Source organism: Oryzias latipes, chromosome 1, assembly GCF_002234675.1.
Source record: "Oryzias latipes chromosome 1, ASM223467v1".
Classification (NCBI taxonomy): Eukaryota; Metazoa; Chordata; class Actinopteri; order Beloniformes; family Adrianichthyidae; genus Oryzias; species Oryzias latipes.
In genome coordinates this window covers 18434675-18460041 of record NC_019859.2, presented here as the reverse complement: position 1 = coordinate 18460041, position 25367 = coordinate 18434675, and the positions used below count along the sequence as shown (strand labels likewise).

Genomic DNA, 25367 nt, shown 5'->3' with positions numbered 1-25367 from the left:
TTTATGCTGCATTCACACCAGACACGATTCACTCGTAAAAGTTGCGCCTGCAGCCTCTCTTTTGATGCGCGTCAATTTTACTGCCCGACGCCGATCCCCTTGACTTCCCAGCCACAGAGCAACAGCCAACATTTTTCTGGACTTTATTTGTTGCCACATCATGGAAAACATGGATGATGTTGAGGGAGTAGCTTGGGTTTATGTGTTTTGGAGAGCTCTATAGAGGCACCGGCAAGGACGTCACTGTTTTTGGGTTCACCAGATCCTTCAGTCTCTCCCGGCACAGTGTACTTCCCTCCTGCAGCAGGAGCTACGCCTGGGTTACGGCCGTTTTAAACGTTACTTCCATCTATCTGTGACCCAGGGTCCGCTACGACAGCACCTGCGGCGGCTCTCCATCTGCCAGGCAGCCAACTGCCGGCGGGCCAGCATAGCGAGCACCGCCGGCAGTTGGCTGCTAGCTCTGCCGGACCCAGGGCAGCGCAGCTCGCCATGTTGTCCACCTGGCGGCTGGCTAGCGTAACAGGCTCGATTGCGCCAGCGCCATGGGCTCTGTGACAGGCCTGCGACCTGTCCAGGGTGTATCCCGCCTTTGCCCAACAGTAACAGGGGAAGTATCTGGCAAGAAAGAAAATAGATGGAAGTTCTGGACGAAAATCACCACCATGAGTAGCCATATTAGATCTTTTCTTTCCATCCTTTGATCGAATCACTGAAAATGTCATGTGCCCAAAGCTGAGTCCCTGATTGGTTGACGTGCTGTGTCAACCTCGCAGAGCCCGACGCCCTTATCACGCGACAGGACCTCAGATCGTGTCTGTAAAGTGAATTAACATTGAAACTTGACGGACAAATCGCGTCCGAGTTTAGCAAAAGATCTCTGCAGTGTTAATCTTACATTTTTCCCATGATGCTATTTGTTGTACCTATGTATATATTATAAATTTTAGAATTTCTTAACTTTAGCTCACCAAAACAAAGGTTGTTTGAACACTTAACAGCTCAAATATTTTTTTTTTGTTAGAGGTGGTTTGAAATTGTTCATATGTTTATTAACAAGTAAGAAAACCTAAATTTGTTTCTATCTGAAATGCTCTCTGTACTTTCTTGAAACTTTTTATGCAATGGCTGCATTTATTAGTAGTAATGCAGAGATTTGACTTCTTGTTTTTTCAAATATTCAACGTACTAGCAGTGTGCTGGCATCTCCAGAGCCCTAAAAGTCAACATGTCCCCTCACTTGAGCATCAACTCCTTTGCAATACAAAGTCGGACATCAGAAGTCACCCTAAAACCTCCAGTACTGTAACTGCCTGAATGTTTGGTCACATTCAGAACCCGTCCTGTGTGGAATGGAAGTGCCTCTGTCTCGTTAACGATTTTTTCCTGTGTTGACAAGTCACAACATGGAGATCTACAGCTCAGAGAGCAGCCCTTTGGCTACACAGAGCCCTGCTTGCACTGAGTAATAGCAATCTCACAGGAGTAGCAGGCTTTCAGCTGGCAGCAGTTCATACGGAACAGCTCGCCGGTGCAGCTGGGAAAGACAGAGCAGTGAGGGAGAGAGGAACTGGTGGTAGTAGCAGTGGAGATGGAGAGAGGGAGGAAATGGAGAGGAAGAGCTGTTAAGAGCTTTGGGCGGTTTCTCTGTTGTTGTACCACACAAGTGCATCCAGGCCCTGTAGGACAAGCCTTTAACAGGCATGAGGGATGGTGAGCATGAGAAGAGTGGAGGAGGCGGCAGCGGAGGAGGTAGTGGTCTGGGGAGCTGAAGCAGGCCGGTCGTGCCAGACGCCTGCTTTAAACAGGGATGTGATTTATTGTTTGCTTCTGTATCACGTATCACTCCTAAAAAGACACAAAATTACATTAAGATGAAGAACTTTAAAAAAAAAATCCAAAATGAAATAGCATCTCTTGGGAACCAATTCCTAAGCACGTTGAACACCATTAAGTACCGCTTGAAATTGGGAGAATTTTGGCACAAGATGAAATCTACATTTATTTATTAATCTTTTTAAACTGTTTTTGTTTTTTTAGCCTTCACACAAATACACCACTTTAGTGTATTAAACATTGACTGTTCAATAAGATACTTCTGAAACATTCTAATTTAATGTAGGTCGTCAGTGTGTGTGTAATTGCTAGGAGGCTGGCCAACACGTTGATCTTCACGGCCCTTGCTGAACACACTGCACAGTACAGTGTTAGGAGATGACCTCACTTCCTGTGTGGGTAGAGGAGGGCAAGAGGCCTCTTATACACACATGCACACACATTCCCTTCTGAATCACAGCCTGGCTTCTGTTAGCCTTTAGTGCACTCGCCAGGCTTCCAACCCCCCCATCTCTCCTTACAGTGTAAAAGTGTTTCCACATTGCACATTTAGGCAGTCAAGAGCAAAGCAGGGGCTAATGTCCTCAACTAGCTGGCCAAACAACACCCCATCTGGAGCTTTTAGGGACCCATGATCAGCTCAGTTGAGAGATTAAAAGTATAGCGAAGATATGGGGGCTGCTACAGACACAGCATTGTAGGGCTATAAGGCAGTGACAGCTCTCTAGGGAAACAATATATCACCTCTAAAAGGGGAGTGGAAGCGTTTGGCAGCAGGACAAAAAATCCTGGGAAGTTAAAATCATTGATGTGATGTCATCTCCAAAGAAGCTATTGTCTGTGGATTGTGATGTTATTTATGATGCCTAAGATACAGGTGAGCATCTTGACTAATTCCGTGCTCTATATAGACTGTGCCCTCGTTTTTACATTGGGGTTGTTGTTGGTTCTTGAAAAGACAGATTTCTTTTTGGCATTATTGTTTACCAAGGACTCGATTTAATCTTTTTAATTTTTATTAGATTAAGCGACACACTGGATATGTCTTGGTGACGATCTCTTTAAAGCCAAATAGTATGGATAGGACATATTGAAAGTGTAGGCCCCGGAGGACTAAATCAATGAAGGAATGCATATATGAAGCTGTTGAATAGTTGTATAAAGAAATAAATGAAATATACTGCATTTGTCAGTTCCTTCTTTCACCAACAATTGTTGTGAATGGAGGCCATGCTGGTTCAGATTGCTGTCAATCTGAAAGCTGTTAATCTCTTAAACTCTGCAGGGGAGTGGTCAGCAGCAGGTGTATTTCCCCCCCCAAAAAGGTTTGTCAGATGATTTTCAATCCTCCCAGAAAAAAACAATGCAAAACCTCAATTTGGCACGCACTACCAATCAATCTCATTGGCCAGGAGTAGCCACTGCTTCCTACACATGCCAAGCTTTTTCTACTGTTGCTGTTTATTTCTGGTCTTCTTTGATCCTCCCTGACCCTGCTCTTCTCAAAGTTTTGTCCACTTGCCTTTTACTTATTAAACTGCCCTCTTCATTGATTTTGACAGCATTTATGTGTTGATACGGCTGTGTAATTGTTTGGAAAGTCTGCTTTGCCGTTTGCTTGTAGCATGCAGTCGCTTTTCCATTGTCAGTGTTTTGACCTTGCTGTACCTGCCAGCCTGAAATGAGATCATCAGAAGAGAAGACAAGAAGCTGACATCTCTTCTCCACCTACCCGTGGCTTTAAGTGATGGTTGTCATAGCAATCATTATGCCACAGAACAGACTCAGTGGGTGAAGGATGGCTTTGAATACAGCAGCCTCAGGTCACAACCTAGTTATGACAGAACCACATAAACCTGTGAGGGTTGGTTGCAGTGCACATTCTTCACTGAGTAAATAGCTCCATGCATGGCTCATAAAACGTAGTAAATTCCTGGTTAAGATTTAAATTGCCAGTCTTCTTTTTATTCCATGAAAGCAGGGAAATAGGTATTGGTTTAGATGAGAGGGTAAGGTCAGCATAGGAGTGATAAAAGTCCCAGTTGAGGAGAAGGAACTCTTTTCTTTGTTCCTACAACTTTTGGAGAATGTTTCATGCCTGTTTTTTGTGTTTGCACAGAAGAAACTGCAGGCAAGTGTGTTTTAAAGTAGACCTGTCTTTCCACAAAGATTGGAGGTTTATTGATTGTTCTAAGAAACTTAACTATGAGCTCGTCTACAAGTAAGTTTCTAGAAATATAAACAAAACAGGAGTTTAATTGAAATTTAATTGAAATTGAAATTTCAAAGCTAAATTTAATTTGTTTATCTAAGCAGATGTGGAAATCCCTTATCTCTTTACGTGGAGCTGGTGGTTGCATCCGCTTTGTGCATTGTGGAAACACAGAGCCCATAAACCTCAGAGAACCTTGTTTGGTCCAAATGTGCCTACTGCCTCTCATTCCCATCAGCTGTCCCAGCTACTATTTAACATGGAGATTGGAAATGGAATAAGCTCTTCCACCATTCTCCCTGGACCTGCATGTCAATTAGGTTAGCGGTGAGCATTTCCTGCTGTGCTGCTGAGTTTCTTCTTCTTTCTATCTCATTTCCTTTTTTCTTCTTCTTTTTTTTATGTAATAGCATAAACTGCTTCTCTTTTCCTGGGGAAGGGACCAGGACCCATCTTTGGTTATTGTCCCTGTCATAATTGACAGACTGAAATCAGGCTGAGCCAGCACCGCCCTCAGTGCTTTTGCCAAAGAAATACCTCTGTTACAAAATACACCCATCATTTTGAGTTTTTTTTCTCCTCTGCGTTTGGTCCTTCTCCCTCATCCGATCCTCTTCCCTGCTGTTCTTTCTGAGTGCCTCTAATAGATGCTGTCTGTTCTGCACTGGTACACGCTCCATTTAAATACACAAGTGCATGTACAGAACTGTCTTTGCCCCAACTCTCATTGGACCCTTACTGTATATTCCTGGCGTTTGTGGCTGGTTTAGAGCCTAGTGTCCCTTTTTGCCAGCTGGTTGATTTACAAACAATACATGAAGGCTGTACACACCCACTTTCCACCCTCCTACTCTCGCACTGTCCTCCATAGAAACACGTCTTCTATGAGGAGCTTCAGAATGGCTGAAAAGTATGCAGCACAGTGATAGCGGATTTCCTTTACACTGTGTTAAGGACGTAGGCCATCTTTTTCAGAAAAATAGAGCAGCATCCATATCTCCGTAAATTTGTAGAATCTTGTGAGCCAGCAAGAAAATCTGTATAAACTATTTGGTTTACCAGTTGGGCTAAATCATAGTTGTTTTTAAAATTCAACAATCCTCTATAATACATTTGTAAATATAAAGAAAAAAACATGTTAGTGCTGTGCTAGCTGTATTATAAAACCATTTATGTTTATGAATTAGGGTCAACGAACCCTTTTACAATGGCAATCTGTAGAAAACATCCAACAACATGATCCCAGGGGACTAATGTGGAACAATAACTGGACACCAGCATTTTTTAAGATAAAAATCTGTTGCATTTACTGAAGCTTATTCCTTTTATGCGGGATAATTTAAAATGTTCTGCATGTTTTTATATGTATTCGGTTTCCAAAAGCAGAATCTGATACATATGTGCTTCATTGGATTTAACTAAATTGTCGAAGTTTCCATGAAATTCAAAAAAACCTTACAACCCTTAGACTTTACATTAGCGTCTTTTGAAAAAGCAAACTTACAATTTTCCCCTTCACCTTTTGACTCTTAAGTTTAGCTTCATTTTGCAAACATTTCTAAAGATTGTTACCACATACACTGGTTTACAAAATGTAAATTATAAACCTTGTGAAGTGTTAATCTTTTTGTAATTATTCTAAACCAGTTATTTGTAATTGAAAAAGACTTTTCACCAGCATTCACCTCATTGCCCGTTTGTATTTTATCCAAATTAAAGGACTTCATGTGTGCTTTTAGTTTGTTTAAAGAAATGGTTCTGCTGAAGTGAGTTTGGGAAATGCTTAGTTCAGAGCCTTTGCTCTTTGTCATCCAAAATGAATCTCAACACCATCTCACACTAGTTTAACAAATAACAAGCATAGTTGTTGTTTTATTAACAAATAACTATCTTTAAAGGATGAGTTTTCTTTTAAAAGCCAAAAGTTATTTTCTAAAATTTGTTTTTTATCAACATCAGAAGTCTGAGTTATGAAAAAAGTGTGTTGTGTTAGAAATCAGATAATTATTGATATGCCTTAATTATACTTTTTAATTTTCTTATCTTGTTTCACTTTTGCCACGTTGATATTCTTGGAGCTGCAGCTCTGCCCTCCACTCTGAACTTTCACCTTGAGAGCATCAGCGCAGCTCAGGCAGATTATTTGGTACCACCTTGTGGCCACAGATGCGCTCTGTGCATCTCTACATTTGCTTTCATGTTTTGTTGCAAAATCCATTATACGCATTATAACTGGAACAATTTAGAACATCCTTTGTGATGGGAGCTTTTTATGCAAAATTGCCTCTCTACTCTGTGTTCCCCATAAAAAGGTAAAGAAACCCAACTATGGGTGCTTTTGGAATGGTACTTTTAGTGAATCCAGCTGACTAAAATTTGGACTCAAACCAAGATCACAAAGAACACCATTTATTTGCCATCTGCCATCATGTTCAGGGAAATTTGCTTTAAAATGTTTTGAATGGAAAGTTGTTGACATTTTTTAAAGTGATTTATGGTTATTTAAAAAACAGAACCATTATTTTGTGTTGAAAAAATAACAGCTTTCTATTTTATTGTAAATTTTTTCCTTTTATGTCATACAAAATTAAGCTTAGAGAAAATAGCTTCTGATGAAACAATAAATGTGTTTTACAATTTCTGATATTTTTGATATATATATATTTTGCTTTACAAATGAAAGCTATAAACAGCTGGATAGCTAAGTTGGTTAAGTGCAGGACTGGCACACAGAAAATCAAGGTTTGACTCCCAGTCATCCAGTGTGGGTCCTTTGGCAAGACCCTTCACACTACTACCTAGCTGTGTAAGTTTGGACCCCCTGTGCCAGTCCCCAGCCCAGAAAAAATACAGGGTTGCGTCAGGAAGGGCATCCGGTGTTGTTAGCAACAGTGCTATTTTTTTTAAGTATTAAAAAAAGTATCTGTTTTCAATATTGATGAAAGAAACATCATTGCTAGTGATGACTTCCAGACAGACTCGCCTGGAGTGCCCAAATAGAGACCTATCCAAATAAAGACTATCACTGTGCCCAATTTCTTTACAAACTGAGTAGTTTACTAAACAAGCAATATTAACTGATCATTTTTTTTCCAGTAAGACCAAAAGATGCATTAAAAAACAACTATTCAAATAAGTCAATTATCTTTCGTTTGACCAGAAAACGCTCACAAAACTTCCATTTATGATTGTTATTGCAGTTATTTGCTAGCTTGTAACTTCTAAAAAGAACACATGATTTTGTATCTAGTAATCCTAAGAGGCCATCTTTAATTATTTTTTTTGTACAGCTAAAGTTACTTAAAGGAAAGGTTAAGAGTTTAACGTTAAATACAGCAGCAAGCAGGAAGAATACTGTCCTTTACAGATGCGTTATAATGCTATTCTCTAAATTTTCTGATTGTACAGTAAAATAAAAGCAAACGACTAAAACAAATTCATCTGAATTTAATGACCTTTTTTCAAAATCCTGCTAAAGCTCATTGTTGCTCTTTCAACACTTTCTATTAAATACGTTTCACAGGTTTTTGGTGTCATCGTTTGTAGGTTCCCTGTTCTCAGTTGTTTAGACCTTGAAGAGTAACTTTCTATTAAGAAAACTGTATGCTGAACATGTGCAAGTAAAGAAGGAACTGTGGCAACACGACTGAATTCTCTGGTTCTTCTGAATCTCTTTAAGAAATGGCATTTTGTCAAATAAATGTTTTAATGAGTTCAACATTTGATAAAATACAAACATTCAAAGTACTGAAATTGATTAATTTTCCCAAATATTAACAGTGGAGAAGGATGATCTTTGTTTATCCAACTCCCTTCTTTTCTAAATAGTTTGTCCCAAACAACTTCTTTTCTTTTATGATAAACAAACTTCCCTAGCCCCTTAACATGTGATGGCCAGTTCTTCTAGCCTAGCAGGGAAATGCAATATTTTGCAGTCTTTGCATAAAAAGAGTATTTGGTGGGTATATGCCCTTAAAACAACAATATTTTCTTTCACTTATCAATGCGTTCCAATGAGGGGAGGGTAGTTCACTGCTGTTTTGATTTTTCTTTATCAACCTGTTTATGAAATGATGTTTGGATTAAACCAAATGCTGCATCTACAAGCATAACCTTGAAAATCTGTGATAGTATATTGCAGTCATTAAAAATCAGTGGATCAGTAAACAAAGGCCTGACTTGGCAGGTTCTTGTTGTTGTTGTTGTTTTTTTGCAATCAAAGTTTATTCATTTGGAATCAATTTTAGTCTATTAACTGGGACCTTGCTTAAAAAAAGTTTTTTCTAGTGGTTGGCAAGTAAGTGTGGCTGGGTTTTGGTTTGATTTTGACTGTATTGTCACTAGCTTTGTTATAGAAATGTGTTAAGAATTCATTTTTTAGTAGTGCTCTACATCAACTTTAGTGCTACTTGGCATTCGCTGATGTCAGCTATGATAAGGTTTGGAACACAGACCTGTCAAATATAGAAATTCATTTGTGAGACATTGCATTGTAAGAGAAACAAGAATGAGCTGCTTTACTCGGTTAAGAGGAAGTTTAATGGAATGGTGGGTTACACAATGTAACATTTTGGCATGTAGTGCCTTTTTCAAATAAACATATTTTAACACCAGAATAGTTCTTGGTATTTACTTAAAATTGTTACATGGATTTGGTTAATTTCTCTTTTATGGGATCAACAAAGTTCAGTTCATGTCATTTCATGTTAAAGCTCGCAATGTTGCAACTACGCTGCACATATAAAATGTACATATTTACTTAGTTCTTTAAAGACTTCTAATCAAAAGTGCTTAATATTTTGGGCTGCTAGTCACCCCACCCCCCACCCAACCCATATATTTGTTTAATTTATTTGTTTTTGACATGAGATACTAAAAGCTGAATGGAAAAATAAGATGGTGGGTAAAGTGCACTTCTTCTGCTTTGAGGAATTCCGGAGGTCTCATGCTCTTGGTTGTCTCATTCTCTTCCAAGAACACTTCTCCTTCCTGTTTCACCTCTGGCATGCCGCCCAAAGTACCCACAAACCACGAAGGCCAAGGCCGAAAATACACACATGGTAATTTGCACTACATTTCAATATGACTCAAGCACCAGTATATATAGCCCTGCTGCTTGAACCCTGATCCTTTCTAAAAGTATCATCTCACCCCTCTATGGTGGCCATAAGATTGGCTCTGTGTAGTTTTGTCACAAACAGAGGTAGGCCAGAAAGAAAGTCAGAACTGTGAAAATGACACAGCTAAATACTGAAATGTCTAACATGAACCCTGAACCGTATTGGTGACGCTTGTTTTTCCGTTGGAGCTATGGTATGTTATCGAAACTAAACACATTTGATTTGTTTCACACATTTGATATTTGATTTGTTTCATTTTATACTTAAGCTCAAACAAGTTTTTATTTCTTTGAAATTCGTAAAAATAATTATAAATACTAGAATAAAACTATTTGAACTGTACAGTGTTCAAGTTTCGCAGTCTCTATGTTTTTGGGGAATTTGCATGTTATAGTTTTCCCCTTACACGGTATTGTACTCTGCTTCCTGACCGGCTGTAGACTGTTGTGAGTCAATCTTTTCCATGTCATGTCCCTTACAATGTGTCCAGCTCGCTAGATCTACATAAACCTTCAATTGCAAGCAGTTTTTTTTTCTTCTTCTTTTTGAGGGCTGTACAGTGGTGCAGTGGTTAGCGCTCTTTCTTTACAGCAAGAAGGCCCCACTTTAATTCCTGGGTGGGGGACCTGAATCAGCAATGGGGGACCTTTCTGTGTGGTGTTTGCATCTTCTTCCCATTTTCTCCGGGGAATCCAGCTCCCTCCCATTATCTAAAAACATGCATCATAGGTTAACTGGTTGCTTTAAATTGTCCCTGTGTGAGAATGTGGCTGTGTGTCAGACTGTCCAGGGTGTACCCTGCCTTCGCCCATGAGTGGCTGGGATAGGCTCTGGCAGCCCTGTAGACCTAAAAGGGACAAAATAGGTTCAGAAGATGAATGAATATTTTTCTTTGAACCAAATTGGTTCCATTTTTCTGTGAAGGATTTGAACTATGAGAATATTTATAGGAGAAAGAAAAGTTTGAAAATGATTATGTCTGACTATAGAAAAGTGTATAAAGTGTGTAGTCAGAACATTTACAGCTTTAAAACATCTAAAAGATTTGCAAAGAAAATTAAGTTGACAACTTTGCAAATGTCACCTATCGCCTATGTGATTTTTGGAACATAACTCCAGCGGCATCAGTACACCTTTTGGTGGGTATTCATTTTAGACTAGTTGATGATGATGGGTTTTTGTGCTGAACAACAGACCACCAGACTTATTGCCTAATTGATCGTGGGCTTCAAAACTTTAAATGCTATCACGCTTTATGAGATTCCAATCCAATACATTTATTAAAAAAACTCTGATTGTCTGAGGTTTGTTTTTGTGACCAGTAATAGCATTAAAAAAATTAACATCACATAAATTTTATTGATTTATTTTGCTTCTCAATGTTTTTAATATTTGCAGTTTTTGCTTTCTGAGAGAGTACTTGGACGCCAAAGGAGAATTCCATCTGAAAGGGACAAAACGAGTATCAGATTATGCAAAAGCGATCCCATTAATGGAATTATCTTCACCCCTTGAAAGATTTGGTCATTTGCTTCGACCAGACTCTGCCAGTGGTGCATCTTTCCCACCATATTGTCCAGTAAGAACTTAATAAGGCAGTCTTGACCACTGGGTGTGCTCATTAGCATAGCCCGCGGCCCTGGCAAGCCACGGTAAGGCTCAGTCGGACACTTAATTACTACTAAAGCTCCTTCCTCTCTACTTCCATACTCACTTCTTTCCTTCTTCTGTCCTTACCCTCTGCTGAACCTCCTTAACCCACCCATAAAGATGCACACATGCGCTCAGTGCCCTTAGCAGGAAAAAGAGGCTAATCATTTTGGTGATGTAAATGTGATGACTCAAGGCTGGGTGTGTTGTGGCAGTATTTTAAGTCGTCTTACTTTGTAGGGCTTTGCGGTCAGCAATCTTTGTGATTTTAGTGAGTATCTGACCTGCTCTACCTCTTTCTCTATTTCTGGGTCTCTCTCTCTCATTCTTATATTAGCTCATGGGCATGACTCTCCTTTTGACATCTGCACAGTATTGATGCACCTCATCCAACCTTAATCGGCTAATGGCTTCTTCTTCTTGTCTGCCCAGCCAAATCAACCCCTCCTTTCCTTGGCCTTGCCTCTATCAGTCCCTTCCTTCCTTTGCCTTGTTGTCTCTTACTCTCTCCATGCCTGGTGTCAGCCATGCCAATTTTCAAGCCTGTCTAAGCAATACAGAAGCTTTGAATGTGTTTTTTAGCAGTCTCACACAAGTCATGTAGTGGAGACCTCATGACCTACCTTTGCTCCAATTTTCTCCTCTCAAATTGCTTCTTTAAGCTTTGTCATTTCTTTTACAGAAAGATATTTTATGTGAAAAGTTTGGATTTGTGTAAATCCTGATGCTAAGTTTATGTTTATACATGTATATGCATAATACATTTAAATCCAACTGACCTAAAAAAAAAAGAGTAGCACTTTTGTCAAGTTCAGCATGAACGTTTGTACTGCTTAATGATTTATTTGTAGACTGCAGTTTCTTAGTGCCTTCTATTCTTTTAAACTAAGATACAGATCTTCTTTTATACCTGCTTGCTAAAGGGGTCACCACAGCCAGTCATCCGCCTCCATCCAACCCTATCCTTTGCATCCTCCTCACTTACTCCGACTACCCTCATCTTCACCTTTGTTTGGTCTTCCTTTAGGGCTCTTTCCTATTAGCTCCAACCTCAGTGTCCTTTTACCACCAAAATCACTGTCCCTGTTCTGAATGTCTTTAAATCATCTCAACTGGCATCCCTGTATTTATCTCCAAACATCTAACCTGAGCTGTCCCTCTGATGTTGTGATACTTGATCCTATCCATCCTAGTTACTCCAAAAAATAATTAAGAGATAGATTAAGTACACAACATACAAACTACGTTTTTGTTTCACTTTTTGTCAAAACAAAAAACATGGTATCGGTTTTCATCCATGTTGGGGCTTGTCTGAAATATGACTTATTATTCTTGTAGTATTTTTATTTAAAAAAAAACACCTCTCTCACTAGGCCTGCACAATATACCGCAAATTTATCGTTATCGCAATATCCAGCTCTGCAATAGGCATATCGCAAAAGACTGCGAATATCGCAATAAATTGTAAACCCAAAATGTGTTAAAACAATCTTATGGCAGCTTGATGCTTTTAACAATCAAATAAATCCCTTTATGCTTTGACCAATCAGATGGACGCCTTCCCATTGTTTACCAATCAGATGGAGGCCTATTATGTTAGATGTTTGTCACTTATGTCGATGAGGGTCATTTGGAGTATAATTTTAAACTGTTGCAATGAAATGGGAATGATGTTTTTGGCATTTTTCTATTTTTTATATACCGCAAATTATATCGTTATCGCAATATTAATCTCTAATATCGCATATCGCAAGTTTTCCTCATATCGTGCAGCCCTATCTCTCACCCTGTGTGTGTGTGTCTGTGTGTGTGTGTGTGTGTGTGTGTGTGTATATATATATATATATATATATATATATATATATATATATATATATATATATATATATATAATATATATATATATATATATATATATATATATTTTCTTTTCTCTAGCATAGAAGAAGACCCATCTGCTGGTGGAATAAAATAATGTGTGTGTGAGTGATAATGTATCCAGACCACTGAGCACCCTGCAGCTGTTTGTCTCAACATGCAAGTCATCCCTGCCATTACACCATTAAACGTTCTCTTTTAAGTAGCAGATGGATGCTGCACAAGCCTGAAACTTTGTCTCGACTCAGGTTTAGGAGTTCTTTCAATACATCTAACAACTGTATCCAGAGGCAAAGCAGCTGACTTGTGACAATGACAGTTCAGTTGAAAGAATAGTGGAAAGACATCAGTTAAGTCTGTTCTACATGCAACTGCACATATTCCCGAAATTGAAGTGCAAATAACAGCAGTTTTGAGATCAAATAAACCTTTTTTGGTGGGGTTAGGTGGCAGTACAAAACCTTGGAAACTGTAATTTTGTCCGTAGAGGCGGTTCACTTTGACATTAAAGACGTGAAAGTGTTCATCTTTGAGAATCTGCACTCATCACGTAGCCTTGAGTTTTAGCCCTATTCACTGTTTTACCTGTTAGGTATGAGGGAATCTTGTAGAAAGTTCAGTGTTAAAGCTGAAACCTTGGGTCAGCAATCTAGTGATTTCCTTCTAACCACATTATAGCCATTAGTGGCTCTCGTTGCTTTTCACATGTCATATGAAAATAGGTCAATTTTTTTCCCTGTGTGACTCACCAGCTCTTTCTTCTTTTGTTTTATTCTTATTAACCTTAAAACATTTATTCAAGAGGAAAAATGGCTTCAAGGATCATGAGAAACTTGGTTCTCATTGAGTGCATTTTGGTGTTTTCTTTAATGCGGATAACAATAGTATAAGGAAAGATTTGCCAAAATGTTCCCATCAGTTTTAATTGATCTGTAATATTATTATTAAGGGGATGATTAGGGGATTTAGAAAGCGTTAAACATTTGGAGTTATGATGTTAATATTTTAGATGCCACTACAAAGCAAAAAAAAAAATATTTTGACTCGTTCATCACTAAAAGATGTGAGTCCACGTCTCAAACTTAATGTAATTGTTCTGCCTTTATGCTTTTGCAATTAATCTATTTTTAATGCATTGGACAATTTTTTACTTGCAAATTGTTATTTAATTTTGTTACGAAGTTGTATAATAGGTAAATAATAGAGACTTCCGGCATTATGAGAAAACTGTAATGAGACCCTCGACTTTAATGATCCCTTAGTATAATCTATATCACTTGTTTTTATGTTATTTATACATCTTATTACTACCTCTTACGCTTAAGTAAGAAGCATAAATCTGCTAAACAATGACATGTAAGTGTAATCCCTATATGATATCAATCATTTTGGGTTATGATTTTGTTGGCCAGATGTCAGCCAATTTATAAAAAACCTAACAGGTTGCTTGGCAACCCTTTCTTAGTTTGCCTATTAAAAGAGATCAAATGGAGCAGGTCTAGCTGAGGTCAGGGCCATCAAGGTAAAGATCTTTTTTCAGAGTGTGTATGTTTGTTTCAGTGATGTTTTAATTTATTTCTTCATTTTCTCTCCATTTTTGTACTACATGATTTCTTGGTCTGACAATTTTCTGAAAGTTCTTTTGGATTAGATGGTTGGTAGGGTTGTGTACACTAAAATAGAAATAATGTCAGTTTTGACATTATTTCACCCAGGCTTGGTGCTATACACTTACATTCTTTGGAAAGGTTTGTTAATACATATCTGGAATATTCACTTTTCTTTGTTCGCCCTTGTCTGGCAAGCTGTAATGTTTAGCTTATGAATATTGATACATGAAGTGTATATTAATGACCCTTGGTGACCTTAACCCTATCCTTATTGGCTCCCTGGTGGTATCTGCAGACTCATGAATATTAATCTAGTTCTGTAACCTCCATTACCCTAATCTTTGCTGTCTAGCCTCCCAGAAGGACCCGTTGTCATGGTAACCTCTTTACTAGGCTCTTCCAGACCAATGGTGGGAAAAAGTAGTTAAAAACGGACAGAAAATGAAATTAAACAAAATATTTTGTATGTGCCATATGAAAAGCTGCCATTGTACTAGAAAATTTGCCTGGCAGTAATTTTCAGAGTTGTCTTTTGTGCAATGCAAACTTTAACATTTAGGATTGTTTTTTTTAACTATCATGGTACAATGTCTTAATATTGTGTCTCTTAGAAGTTGGGTTCCCAGGGTCCCTTCACGTTTTACAGAATGGAGATTCCTCTTAAATAACTGTGGGATACAAGAACTCAGTTACCTGCTAAGTGACTACCACTTTTCCAGTCCCAAAAGGACCAACAATCAATAGTTAATTTAATTAAAATAGTATATTAAACTGCACAGTAAAAGAACAAAAAAGAACACAGAATTAACCTAGAATTCAAATGTAAAATAATGGGGAAATGAGTTCAGACTGAAAAAGGTTGCTCAGCCAGTTCCCCTTCAAAGAAATACACAATTGTTTAATCTACATCTTGCACCACACTAAGTCCCTAGGTCATTAACCTGGTACCAACTGAAAATGATGGATGGGAAGGTTATAGAGAAAATAATGAACACTTGCAAGTCTGGGTCACACATACGACTTGCTTCATAACTATTGTTCTTGATTAAATGGTCTGACTATTCCGTTTCTTACAGATGTGGACGGCAATGAGGACGGTGGGCCCAATGGTGGTGTTGAGGAAGAGGATGGCTGGTTTGGGAATGCCTCCGACACACGCTCAGAGTCTTCATCTTTTGGAGACACCCAGGATGAGCTCCTTCTCCATAGGGGCCTGTCTCCTGATGGGGACCACGATACTTGTGGAGGTGAAAGCTCTATGGGTTGCCCCACACCTGTTCATCGTGCCTCTTTGGAACTTCTTGGCTTGGATGGGGGTGCATTCTCGGCCCAAGACACACTCTCTTCAGTGGTATCATCACTTTATGGTGAGGCAGCCTCCCGAGCTCTTGGGAAACCTCTTAGTAGCAATCTGCGCCGCCTCCTAGAGGCTGGGTCTCTCAAACTTGATACTGGCGAAGTCCTTGGTCGATCATCTAGAGGAAGTGCAGGGGGAGAATCCCCCCCAATTGCATTAGCACCATCTTTGACCCTCTCCCCATCATCTCATCATGCCCAACAGCTAAGTGCTCTTGCCCGAAAACTGGCCAATAATAACAATAGTGGTTCTGCCTCACCAGCCTCCTTGGCACCCTCAGTCACAAACATTAAGCAGGAGCCCCTTGACCCATTTAACTCAGTCACCCCCAGCAATGGCAGTGGCTTTGTGTGGGCAGGTGTGACAGATAAGTGGCCTCCAGCCACTTGCTCCAACCCCTGCGGCTCCAGCCTGTCTCCAGATTCTGCAATCCAAAAGTTAAAAGCAGCAGCCAATGCTGTGCTTCAAGACAAGAATGCTGTTGCTTCGTCTTCGACAACATCTTCCTCCTCCACCTCTGCCTCATCTGCAGTGCCCACCTTGGGCGGGGGTAGTCGAGGAGACGATATGGTGCGCTTTGATGCCTTCAACTCTCCGTTTAGCCCACAGTCAGCTAGCTCTACCCTGGCTGCACTTTCCAAGAAAGTCAGTGAGAGGAGCCAAGCTTCATCAACAGCCAGTGCTGCCTCTGACCACCAGGCCTCAGCAAATTCCTTTCTTTCGCTTGTGTCAATGACGTCCTCTGCTGCCTTGCTCAAGGAGGTGGCAGCAAGGGCAGCGGGAAACCTGCTGGCAGAAAAGAAAGAAGGTTCCCCCCTGGCAGCTGCGGGGGTCCTCCAAGAGGATGCAAAGCCCCTGCTGGATATGAACCGGAAAGCACCGACGCCATCTACACCCAACCAGAATCTAGAGTTGCTGCTGCCGTCTACTCCAAAGGCCAGGGGCAAACCCAACAACCAAGCAGGTGATCTAAATGCATTTTACAGAAATGTTATATGCATATCTCTCATTATTGTCAAATGACTGTTCATTATTTTTTAGAAAATGGTTGCACCTGCAATGATAACCACCTGGCATGGCGTTAGTGCATTGGGGCAGTTAGCATGCAGTTGTAAAGGACATTGTTGAACAGATCTGGCTCAAAGGGTAGCAATTAAATTGAGCTTATGTTCATTTGGAAAGATGAGAAAATGGTATACTGAATTATTTAACAAGCAATTTAATAATTAGAATCAATTGCACGTGACTACAATAAAAAAAGATACATTTTTGCATTACTTCTCACAGTATTGGCATCAGAAAAACAACTCTGAACTTCCATGACATGTTTTCTCCAGTTTTGTAATAGTTTTGTTTTCACCTCACTGGCGCTGAAGTAGCAAGTTGTGCAGCTTCGGCTTAACTGTCAGTCGAGCAGAGAGCATAACCGAGAGAAAACAGCCCTGGCTGGCCTTCTAGTCTGGGAAATGGTCTGTGGGCTCAACGGGGGGTTCCGACTGAGACCTCACTGCCTTCCCAAACCATCTCGTTTGTGCTCAGATGTGAGCGCTGCCAAAAAGGGGCCGTCAGTGTGTGCACAGCACAGCGGGGAGCCCTGGAGTCCATATCCATCTCAGTAGCCTCCTCCTGGCTTCAGCCCCCCTAAACAGAGCCCTCTGCACTGATCAGCACAATAGACTTAAGGCCAAACACATCATAGTTTCCACTGACTGGAGACAGATGCGTCCTCGCACACTTTTCCATTTTTTACTCTGTTTCTCCGTCTCACTGTTTTACTTGCAAATGGCCATGCAGCACAAAATACAAGGATGTGCAGATATGTGAACATGTAACCACAACAAAGGTAAACACAAAAGATTTCATTGTATCACAGGGACACGGCTTTACTCTTACTGAGCATGTGTAAGGCAGAACTAAAATGCTTTCCAAGAGATTGATGTGCTCTTTTGAGGGATTGTGTCGCAACCCCGCCAAACCTAAAATGGCTGGATCAAATTGACTTCAGACAGATGAGGCAGTCGATGTAATATTCTGTGATCTGCATGCTAAAGAGGGGGGTCTGCTGTAGCCCAGCGTGCAGTCAAGGTCGAGCAACGCTGTAAAAATGCAGGTAGTTGTTTGGTTGCCAGACTGAAAAATCTGACCTTGATTATTGACTACCATGTCCTGTTTTATTGTCATGCCTCTAGTTAGAATATAAAAGTGTCATATACCATATTCTGCACTTTGCATATTTATAGCTTCCTTTTTTTTATGACGTGCTCGTAAAAGAAAAAAAAGAAAAAACTAACTGGGGTTTTTGACGAAATGTTAGAAACTTGCAGAAACCGTTTTTATTTTTGCTTTACACACCTTAACTTGGAGTAGGCAAGTCCTTTCTGCATCTCTGCTAGGCTTGGAGAGGTTGGGCCGCAGATGGCGGTTTATTGTTGCAAATAGGCAGTTTCGAGGTTTTACACCTCAGGTCAATGAATGGCTGAGCACAGTAATTTTACCAAACACTGATTACCAGATGTTTTTCAAGGAACAGCACTGGAATACTTATGAAGCCATCCTGACAGCCCCTTGTAGAATTTGTAATGCAATCATGCCTCTTTCTAATAAGACCAATTAAACAGTAATGAACACCGGATATGAATCCAACAACAATAATCGAGATACTAAAACATGCCTGAGTTCTTTCATTTACTTTTCTACTGGTTAAGGTGGCATTTTCTTTCATAGGTTTCATTGTGATCATCTATTTTTCTTAACTAAGGTTTAGTTTATGTGTAAAGGATGTTTTTCTTTTTTTAATGGTACAGATGTATTTCTGGAAAACTTGTTCTGAAAACTTACAGAATGTCTTTGTTAATGTTTAACAGTGTTCTTTGGTTCCCTCAAGGCTCTCCTGAGGATGGTGGGAAGCCATTCCAGTGTCCGGTGTGCGGACTGGTCATCAAACGCAAGAGCTACTGGAAGAGACATATGGTCATTCACACAGGCTTGAAAAGCCATCAGTGTCCACTGTGTCCCTTCCGTTGTGCTCGCAAAGACAATCTCAAGTCTCACATGAAGGTTTGACACTTTGACTTCTTTAAATTTGATCCAAATAACTTCCTGAGGCTTATGCTGCGTGCACACCAAAAATAATTTGCATTGTCAAATTCATGTTGGATGCCTCTCATCAAATTCCATGCTCAAAGCTTGATAAAAAATGTGTTCATAAAGATGACGCTCCAGACACGTGTGGGAGGAGCTACTGCTAAGTGTTTTTGCCTCATTGTTACATGGAAGCATTGATTGTATTTCTCCTTGACAACGCATGGAACACACAGATGATGTTGAGTGATCAGGTTTATTTACGGTATTTTGAAGAGCTCTACAAAAGCATCAGATACTACATCTCCATGTCTGGGTTCATGAGATCCCTCAGAGACTCTCTCAGTAAGGTGAGCTTCACCATCTACTGCAGGAGCTGCGTCTGAATGACTGCCGCTTTGAGTGGTACTTCCATCTCTCTGTGACCCAGTTTGATGACATGCTGTCCCGTTTTAGTCAGAGGAGGACAAAAGAAAAAATAGAATAGAATTAAAGTGCCCTTTTTATTATTGTCGCAACAGAAAAAATCGACATGTCATCAACATGTCACGGGCCAAAGCTGAGTCCCTGATTTGTTGGCGCGATGCGTATTCTTTGCCAAAGTTCAGATATTTGAAATCTGGAAGCGCCATAATGCCCAAATCGCATCGCGATGCCCAAAATGTGCTGGTGCCAGGCCGATGCGCCACACCCCACGCAGCTTTAAAGTTGTACTGGAGTTCCACTATAGCTGCTGTAATATGGTTGCAAACACTTCATTTTTAACTCTTAAACCTGTGCTTTCATTGCAGGTACATCAGCACCAGGACCGGGGCGAGACATTTCAATGTGAACTTTGCCCCTTTACCTCCTCCCGACACTTCAGCCTCAAGCTTCATATGCGGTGCCACCAGCACTTCCCCCGCACTGACGTCAAGGTAAAAGAGGAGCTTACCACCGACACTGAGGGCGAGGGCTCCCTGTTGGGTGACAGTGGTTCCACAGACCCAAGAGCGACGCAAGTGTCACCCCTGACCTCGGACATCCAGCAGGCAACGTCCTCTCCCGTCGAGGCCTCTGGCAATCACGTCCATATCAAGGAGGAGCCGCAGGAACGAGACCTCTCCGTGCTGTCCCCCTTTAGCATGTGCAGGGACCGTCCCAGCAGCAGTGCTAACTCTCTGGACATACCCGGGGTTGGAGTTGGTGTCAGATCAAGTCCGAGTGGTCCAACCGCGGCTTCTCTCTTCAGCCCCGACATCACTACCAAAACAGCCACTGACCTGCTTATGAAGCTATCAGGTAAAAAAAAGATTTTTTATACAAGTGAAATATTTTCAGTGCTTTTGATTTCTTTTTTCCATTTTTTTGTTTTACTTACCATAATGCAAGTTTAAACCTATAACTCCAAGGTTTAGCAGAGCAAATAAGAATAAATGAAAATGTTTTGTATTACTTAGGAAAAACTAAAGAGAGACCACAAATATTTGTCAGTTAAAAGACCTGGAAGAGATTTCAGTACTAAAGTACTAAGAGAAAAGTGATGACTAAAAATAGAACAGAACATTTCAATTGCTTGTACAGACAAATGACATTTTAATACATAAAAAACAAATAAACAAAACCTCTTAATAATCTGTAGTTAATTTAACATAGTTCTCTTATGAATTGCATTTTTATTAGAATTATTTTAACATTTTTACTGTTGAGAATACAGTCTTGCTGATGTGGTTATTCTGAAATGTTCTGCACTCAACAATAATGTACTCAAACACTAAATATGAGTTAAATAAAGAGTATAAACTGCACCACATTCTATCTAACACATAGCTGCCTAACTGTTTTTGATCTGAACAAAATGTTGCACGTGCCTTTTGTTTCTGCATGGGCTCGGTCAAAACCTGCTTCCAAATATTTCCCATGGGGATGATAAAGAAGTGGGTCATGGATTTTTCCCAAACTATAATTACTTCAGAAGCGCCTCATGATTTCCAGCAAAGAAACACAACCAGGGATCTGTTAAAAGTTTTCTTCTTTGCTTTTGAGGGAAAATAATCTCAATCTCTTACATAACTGATTTGTCTCACCTTTAGTTACTGTTGCCCTATTAATGTGTGTACCTTTTCAAGTACTTCCATTCATTAGGATGATTATAATCATCCGATTGTTATGTTCACCTTTAGCGGTTGACACACTCTCTTGCTGAAGCTCAGTTCATGGAGGGTAGCACTGAGCCCAGAACGACCACAACAGTTCTATGGCGTCTTTCTTCTGTCATGATGTTAAGCTCGATAGTAATGTTTTCTTACAAGCTGATTGCAACATTTGCATAATTTAGTCAGCGCTTAACAAAAGATACAGCCGCAATAGTTTCCATTGTTTCTCATGTAAAAATGTATGCATGTGCGACCAATTAACCCACAAACGAATACAAATGCAAAAGCCTTTTAGATTATGGCATAATTTGTGTACAAATTTATGTATGTGCAAATGTGTTGCAGTAAGTTAAATACAAAATAGTACAGTGTGTACATTATCTACTGTATGTAAAGTAGCTTAAAAAAGTCTGCCTTTTATCATCTAACGTAAACTACAGTGTACACATGTTCATATAATTTACTTTGTCAGCACCGTGCCATTAATCTTTGAGGACAATGACAAGAAGAGCCTTAAAATAGAGCTCTAACAACTTTTTTTTTTAAAAATATCTTTCTTATCTTCAAAGCATATTTTCAATTCCCTGCTGTTTCATGATAAACTCGTTTGATTTGCGTTATGCAAATCCTATATTTGTAGAACACTGATTTTTCTTTTGTGTGCAACCATGAAGACCAAAAAGAGACCCTTTGCCCTCATGCTTTCTTTCAGTAGATAATGCTGTTACAACTCAATCTCACTCCTGAATTGTAAGAAAGATGTTGCTGATAATGTTCAAAACAGCAGCTGCACTGTAATATATGGATATTTTTTTATTTTTTTCACTGAATGGGAAAACAAGATGGGAGGAAGGGGTAGATTAAAGTTAACTCTTTAAAAAGCTGTCACCTCCATCTGTTTTGCTGCTGTCCTACAGCTTCAGGGTAGTAATTGAATGTTGGATTATTATTTTTTTTAATTGTTTACACTGTTTCTAAACGGCTCATGATAGCTGCCGGTTTTTCCCTTTCTCTGCTGTCAGCCTCTGATTATCTCTTCTGAAACAGTTGGAGTTTAAATGATTTGCTCAGGGGCACTTCAGCAATAGTTGAAGGAATTGCTTTCTCCATCCACATTCTGTTGCTTGTTTGGGACCTGACAACGCATAACCTCTAGACATTTTCCCGCTGCCAACAAATCCCATCATCAGTTTGGAGGGGTTATTCTTCCTGACAATTGGGAGCAAATCTTATTCCTGGAGATGCTATGGGAGGGGGGGATATAAACAGAAAGTCTTTGGATAAACAAATAGAATTAAAGCTTTATTTTTAAAGTATAAAAACAAGATCGTTTTTACAAAACTTCTTCACTTATGAAAAGTGAATTTGCAGAAGAGGTCATGTGTTATATCCTCAAATTATCTTGCCTTTTAACGCGTTAAATAAATACGCTTTGCAAATATGCTGTTGTCAGGTATGCCAGGTCTTACCATGTTTAGATGCTTCTTACAGTGTTGCAATTCATGAAAGGATGAGCTTGAAGATAGTGGCAAGATTGATGGAAAAAGGTTGATCGAGGTCAAGCGCCAGGGTCGAGGCTACAACTGCCACTCTCCCACTTAATGCTGTGTAATTAGATTGAAATCTTGAGCAAGGATGGAAGTAGGGGGGGGAATCCTGGCAACATTAGATTAATTAAAAATTTATGCATAATTCATAATTAAAAAGGAATTCGTAATTTGAAATGATTAGCGCCCTGAGCGCCATCCCGTGACCCTGCCAAGATGCGCGGGGACTGGGCCGGCTTAGTTAACTCCCTCACATTCTCGCACGTTCTGGCTCCACATGGATGCCCTCTGAGTGCCAGTCACACTTCTCTCTCAGACTGCACAATCGAGCACAGGCAACTCCCAGAGGAGCCGCGACGGCTACTTCCAGGTCCGGTGTGAAGTGGTGGACATCTTAGTCAGGACATCGCTCAAGAGGAAGGAAGAACATTAGAAAAAGACAGGGGATGATGTTGAGTTGGAATGCATGACTACATGACTACAGCCTCTTATGAATAGGGGTGCTTTGATCACGAACTTTTCTTTTGGTTGGGGGTGTGGAGTCACAGAAAAAGGGTGTAAGTACTGAATAGTGGACACCGATAATGGAATGAAGCATGAGGGAGGCAGAGGGGATGAAGTTCCTCCCGGGACCTGTAGAGTCAAACCCAAATTGAGATTGTACATGAACATCTCATCGCTCCTGCTTTCCCTCTGCTGCTTCAGTGCTGCTAGGTGGGGAGTTGTGTCAAAAGCTCCAATGGGAATTGGAAACAAAACAAAAAACAGCGACAGCAGCTGAGTGAGACAGAGCAAGACACCAAAAAGGGGCTGCGTTGAGTTCCCCAGGCATTTGGAAAACGGTGAACTCTTCCTGACCTCTGACATAATAAGCCTATCATTTTTAGGAGCTGCTCTGGTTTCTATCGAGTGCTAGACGGATATTCTATGGGGTGTTTTTTTATCCTCGTAAACCGACACAACCGTCAGCAATCCACGTTTTGATTGAGAGATGAAAGCCACCGAGGCTCTTTTATATGCACAGACCCTGCCCTGTGCCCAGCCAACCCTGAGTTAATAATGACACTGGGCATTGCACCCCCCCCAAACGCCACCCCCACCCCTGCTGCTGTGACACAGGCACAGGGAGCTTGACCCCAACTGGGTGTGAATAATTGGCATGCAGAGGATTGTGGGAGGTGTTGCGTCTGTCACGATGTTTCTGCAGTTGTCTTATTTATCGTTCTTCCTGGGAGAATATCTTTCATGAAGCACTTTGATTTATGAGCATGAAGGGAAACTGGAATTTCAATGTTGTAGGCAAAAGAACACAAGTATATTTTTTAAATGTCATTGTTTTTCGCATTTCTTTGTGCCCTGAAAACATATTTTTGATCTGTTAAAGGCAAATGTAATCACGAAACTTCTCAAAAAGTAACATTATGGTAAAGTCTTTTTGAAGCCTGGTTTGGTACAAAGATTTTTATCTGTAAACATCGAGATTGAATGTGATATGTCCTTTGCTTCCCAGCTCAGCATGAGCGGACACAGGCAAGCCTTTTGTGAGTGACCTCTGGTCCATACATCCCCACTGCAGCCATCAGTATCACTGTCCAGTGTGTAGCACACTGTCAGCTATTGTTGGTTCTCAACCTTCCCCATGAAGCCCTGTGTTTTTTTTTTCCCTCTTCTTCTCTCTGAGAACGGCAGCCAATTGTCAGAGGGGGAGCAGGCTGGCGTGACAGAGGTGGAAAGCTAATGAAGTTATTTGACGGCAGCCCTGGCCGCAGAGCTAGAGGTGAGGTGGAGTGGACAAGCGGCTGGCAGTGAGACGGATGAGGCGCAAGAGAAAAGAGCAGCGAAGGAGAGAGAAACAAGCAACAGTATGGCGATGAAAGTGGCGCCGGTGGCAGGTGTCAGAAGGGTGTGATAACATGGAGACAAACTGATAGCGTCGCTCGCCGCGATGTCGGAGCAGCCTCGCCGAATCATGCACAGAGAGTTTGGTTAGCACATAACCGCACTGCCAGGAAGCTAACACAACAGAAGCTCAGTCACCCAGAGATGCCCATCACCGCTGCAGATCTGTGCTCAAGTCACAACACGATCTGCCAGGGACACAATGCTACTGTGACTGTGAAACTTTGACAGACAAAAGGCCAATGTGTAAAGTTAGTGTTGTTCTCTGGGATTGTTCTTGAGCCACCAGAATGTCAAAAGAAAATCTTGGCCACCGAAGGAGACGGGCGATGGGCAGAGGAAGAAATTGAGAAACGTCGAGCGTGTCTCTGTTAGCAGCTTATCAGCAGCTCAGTGAGAATTTTCAAGTATGCGTACTGTTTCACTTGCAGCACAAGTAAAGAAAGAAACAACAATTTGTGTGCCCTCTTGGTTCTATGTGCATGTAGACGTGTATTTCCGAGGCCCTGACCAAGTGCGGTGTCCCTGTCTGATCCAACATGGCCCAACATGCTTCTAATTAGAGGACGTCCTTCCAGGTGCTGACCAGGTTATACTTAGCTTACCCGCTGACATCAGACAGCGTGACATTTCCAGCTGGTGCTGTGTTCGACCCTGCGCAACTGCCCCAGAACTTGAAGGTCACTAGCCCTCCGTTCCCTCCACCTTAGCTTCCTGTCCTCTCCCTTGCTAAACATTGTCTTCCTTTCGCCCCATTTAGTAGCGCCTTCACCTTGATGGGATGGCGCACAAACATGGCATCTTTTAGGGGGTCAGAACTCCAGAACCCGTCCCCTTTCAGTGCCCTCTATCCACTATACTGCAGGTTTTTTTTTGGGGGGGGGCACAGATCATCATTAATCAAAAGGAGCAGAAGCAGTGGAGATTGATGGGGCGGGCAGGGGGCAGCAGGCCTGTGGTGGTTAGAGATGTTAGGTGTCATGGTAGGGTAAGGAGCAGAGCAGTTCTCTGCTGGGGCCAGAGAAGACTGGACAGCAGTCTG

General features: G+C 40.8%; 1 protein-coding gene across 1 annotated transcript in view; it reads left to right on the top strand.

The window, feature by feature from the left end:
• The window catches only part of znf827 (zinc finger protein 827), a 70929-nt gene that overhangs the window by 10571 nt on the left and 34991 nt on the right, over positions 1–25367 (top strand). Inside the window, exons 2-4 of the mRNA XM_023957617.1 lie at positions 15383–16627; positions 18548–18720; positions 19536–20025. Coding sequence (XP_023813385.1) covers positions 15383–16627; positions 18548–18720; positions 19536–20025 — 1908 coding nt within the window. The remainder of the gene's footprint in view (positions 1–15382; positions 16628–18547; positions 18721–19535; positions 20026–25367) is intronic.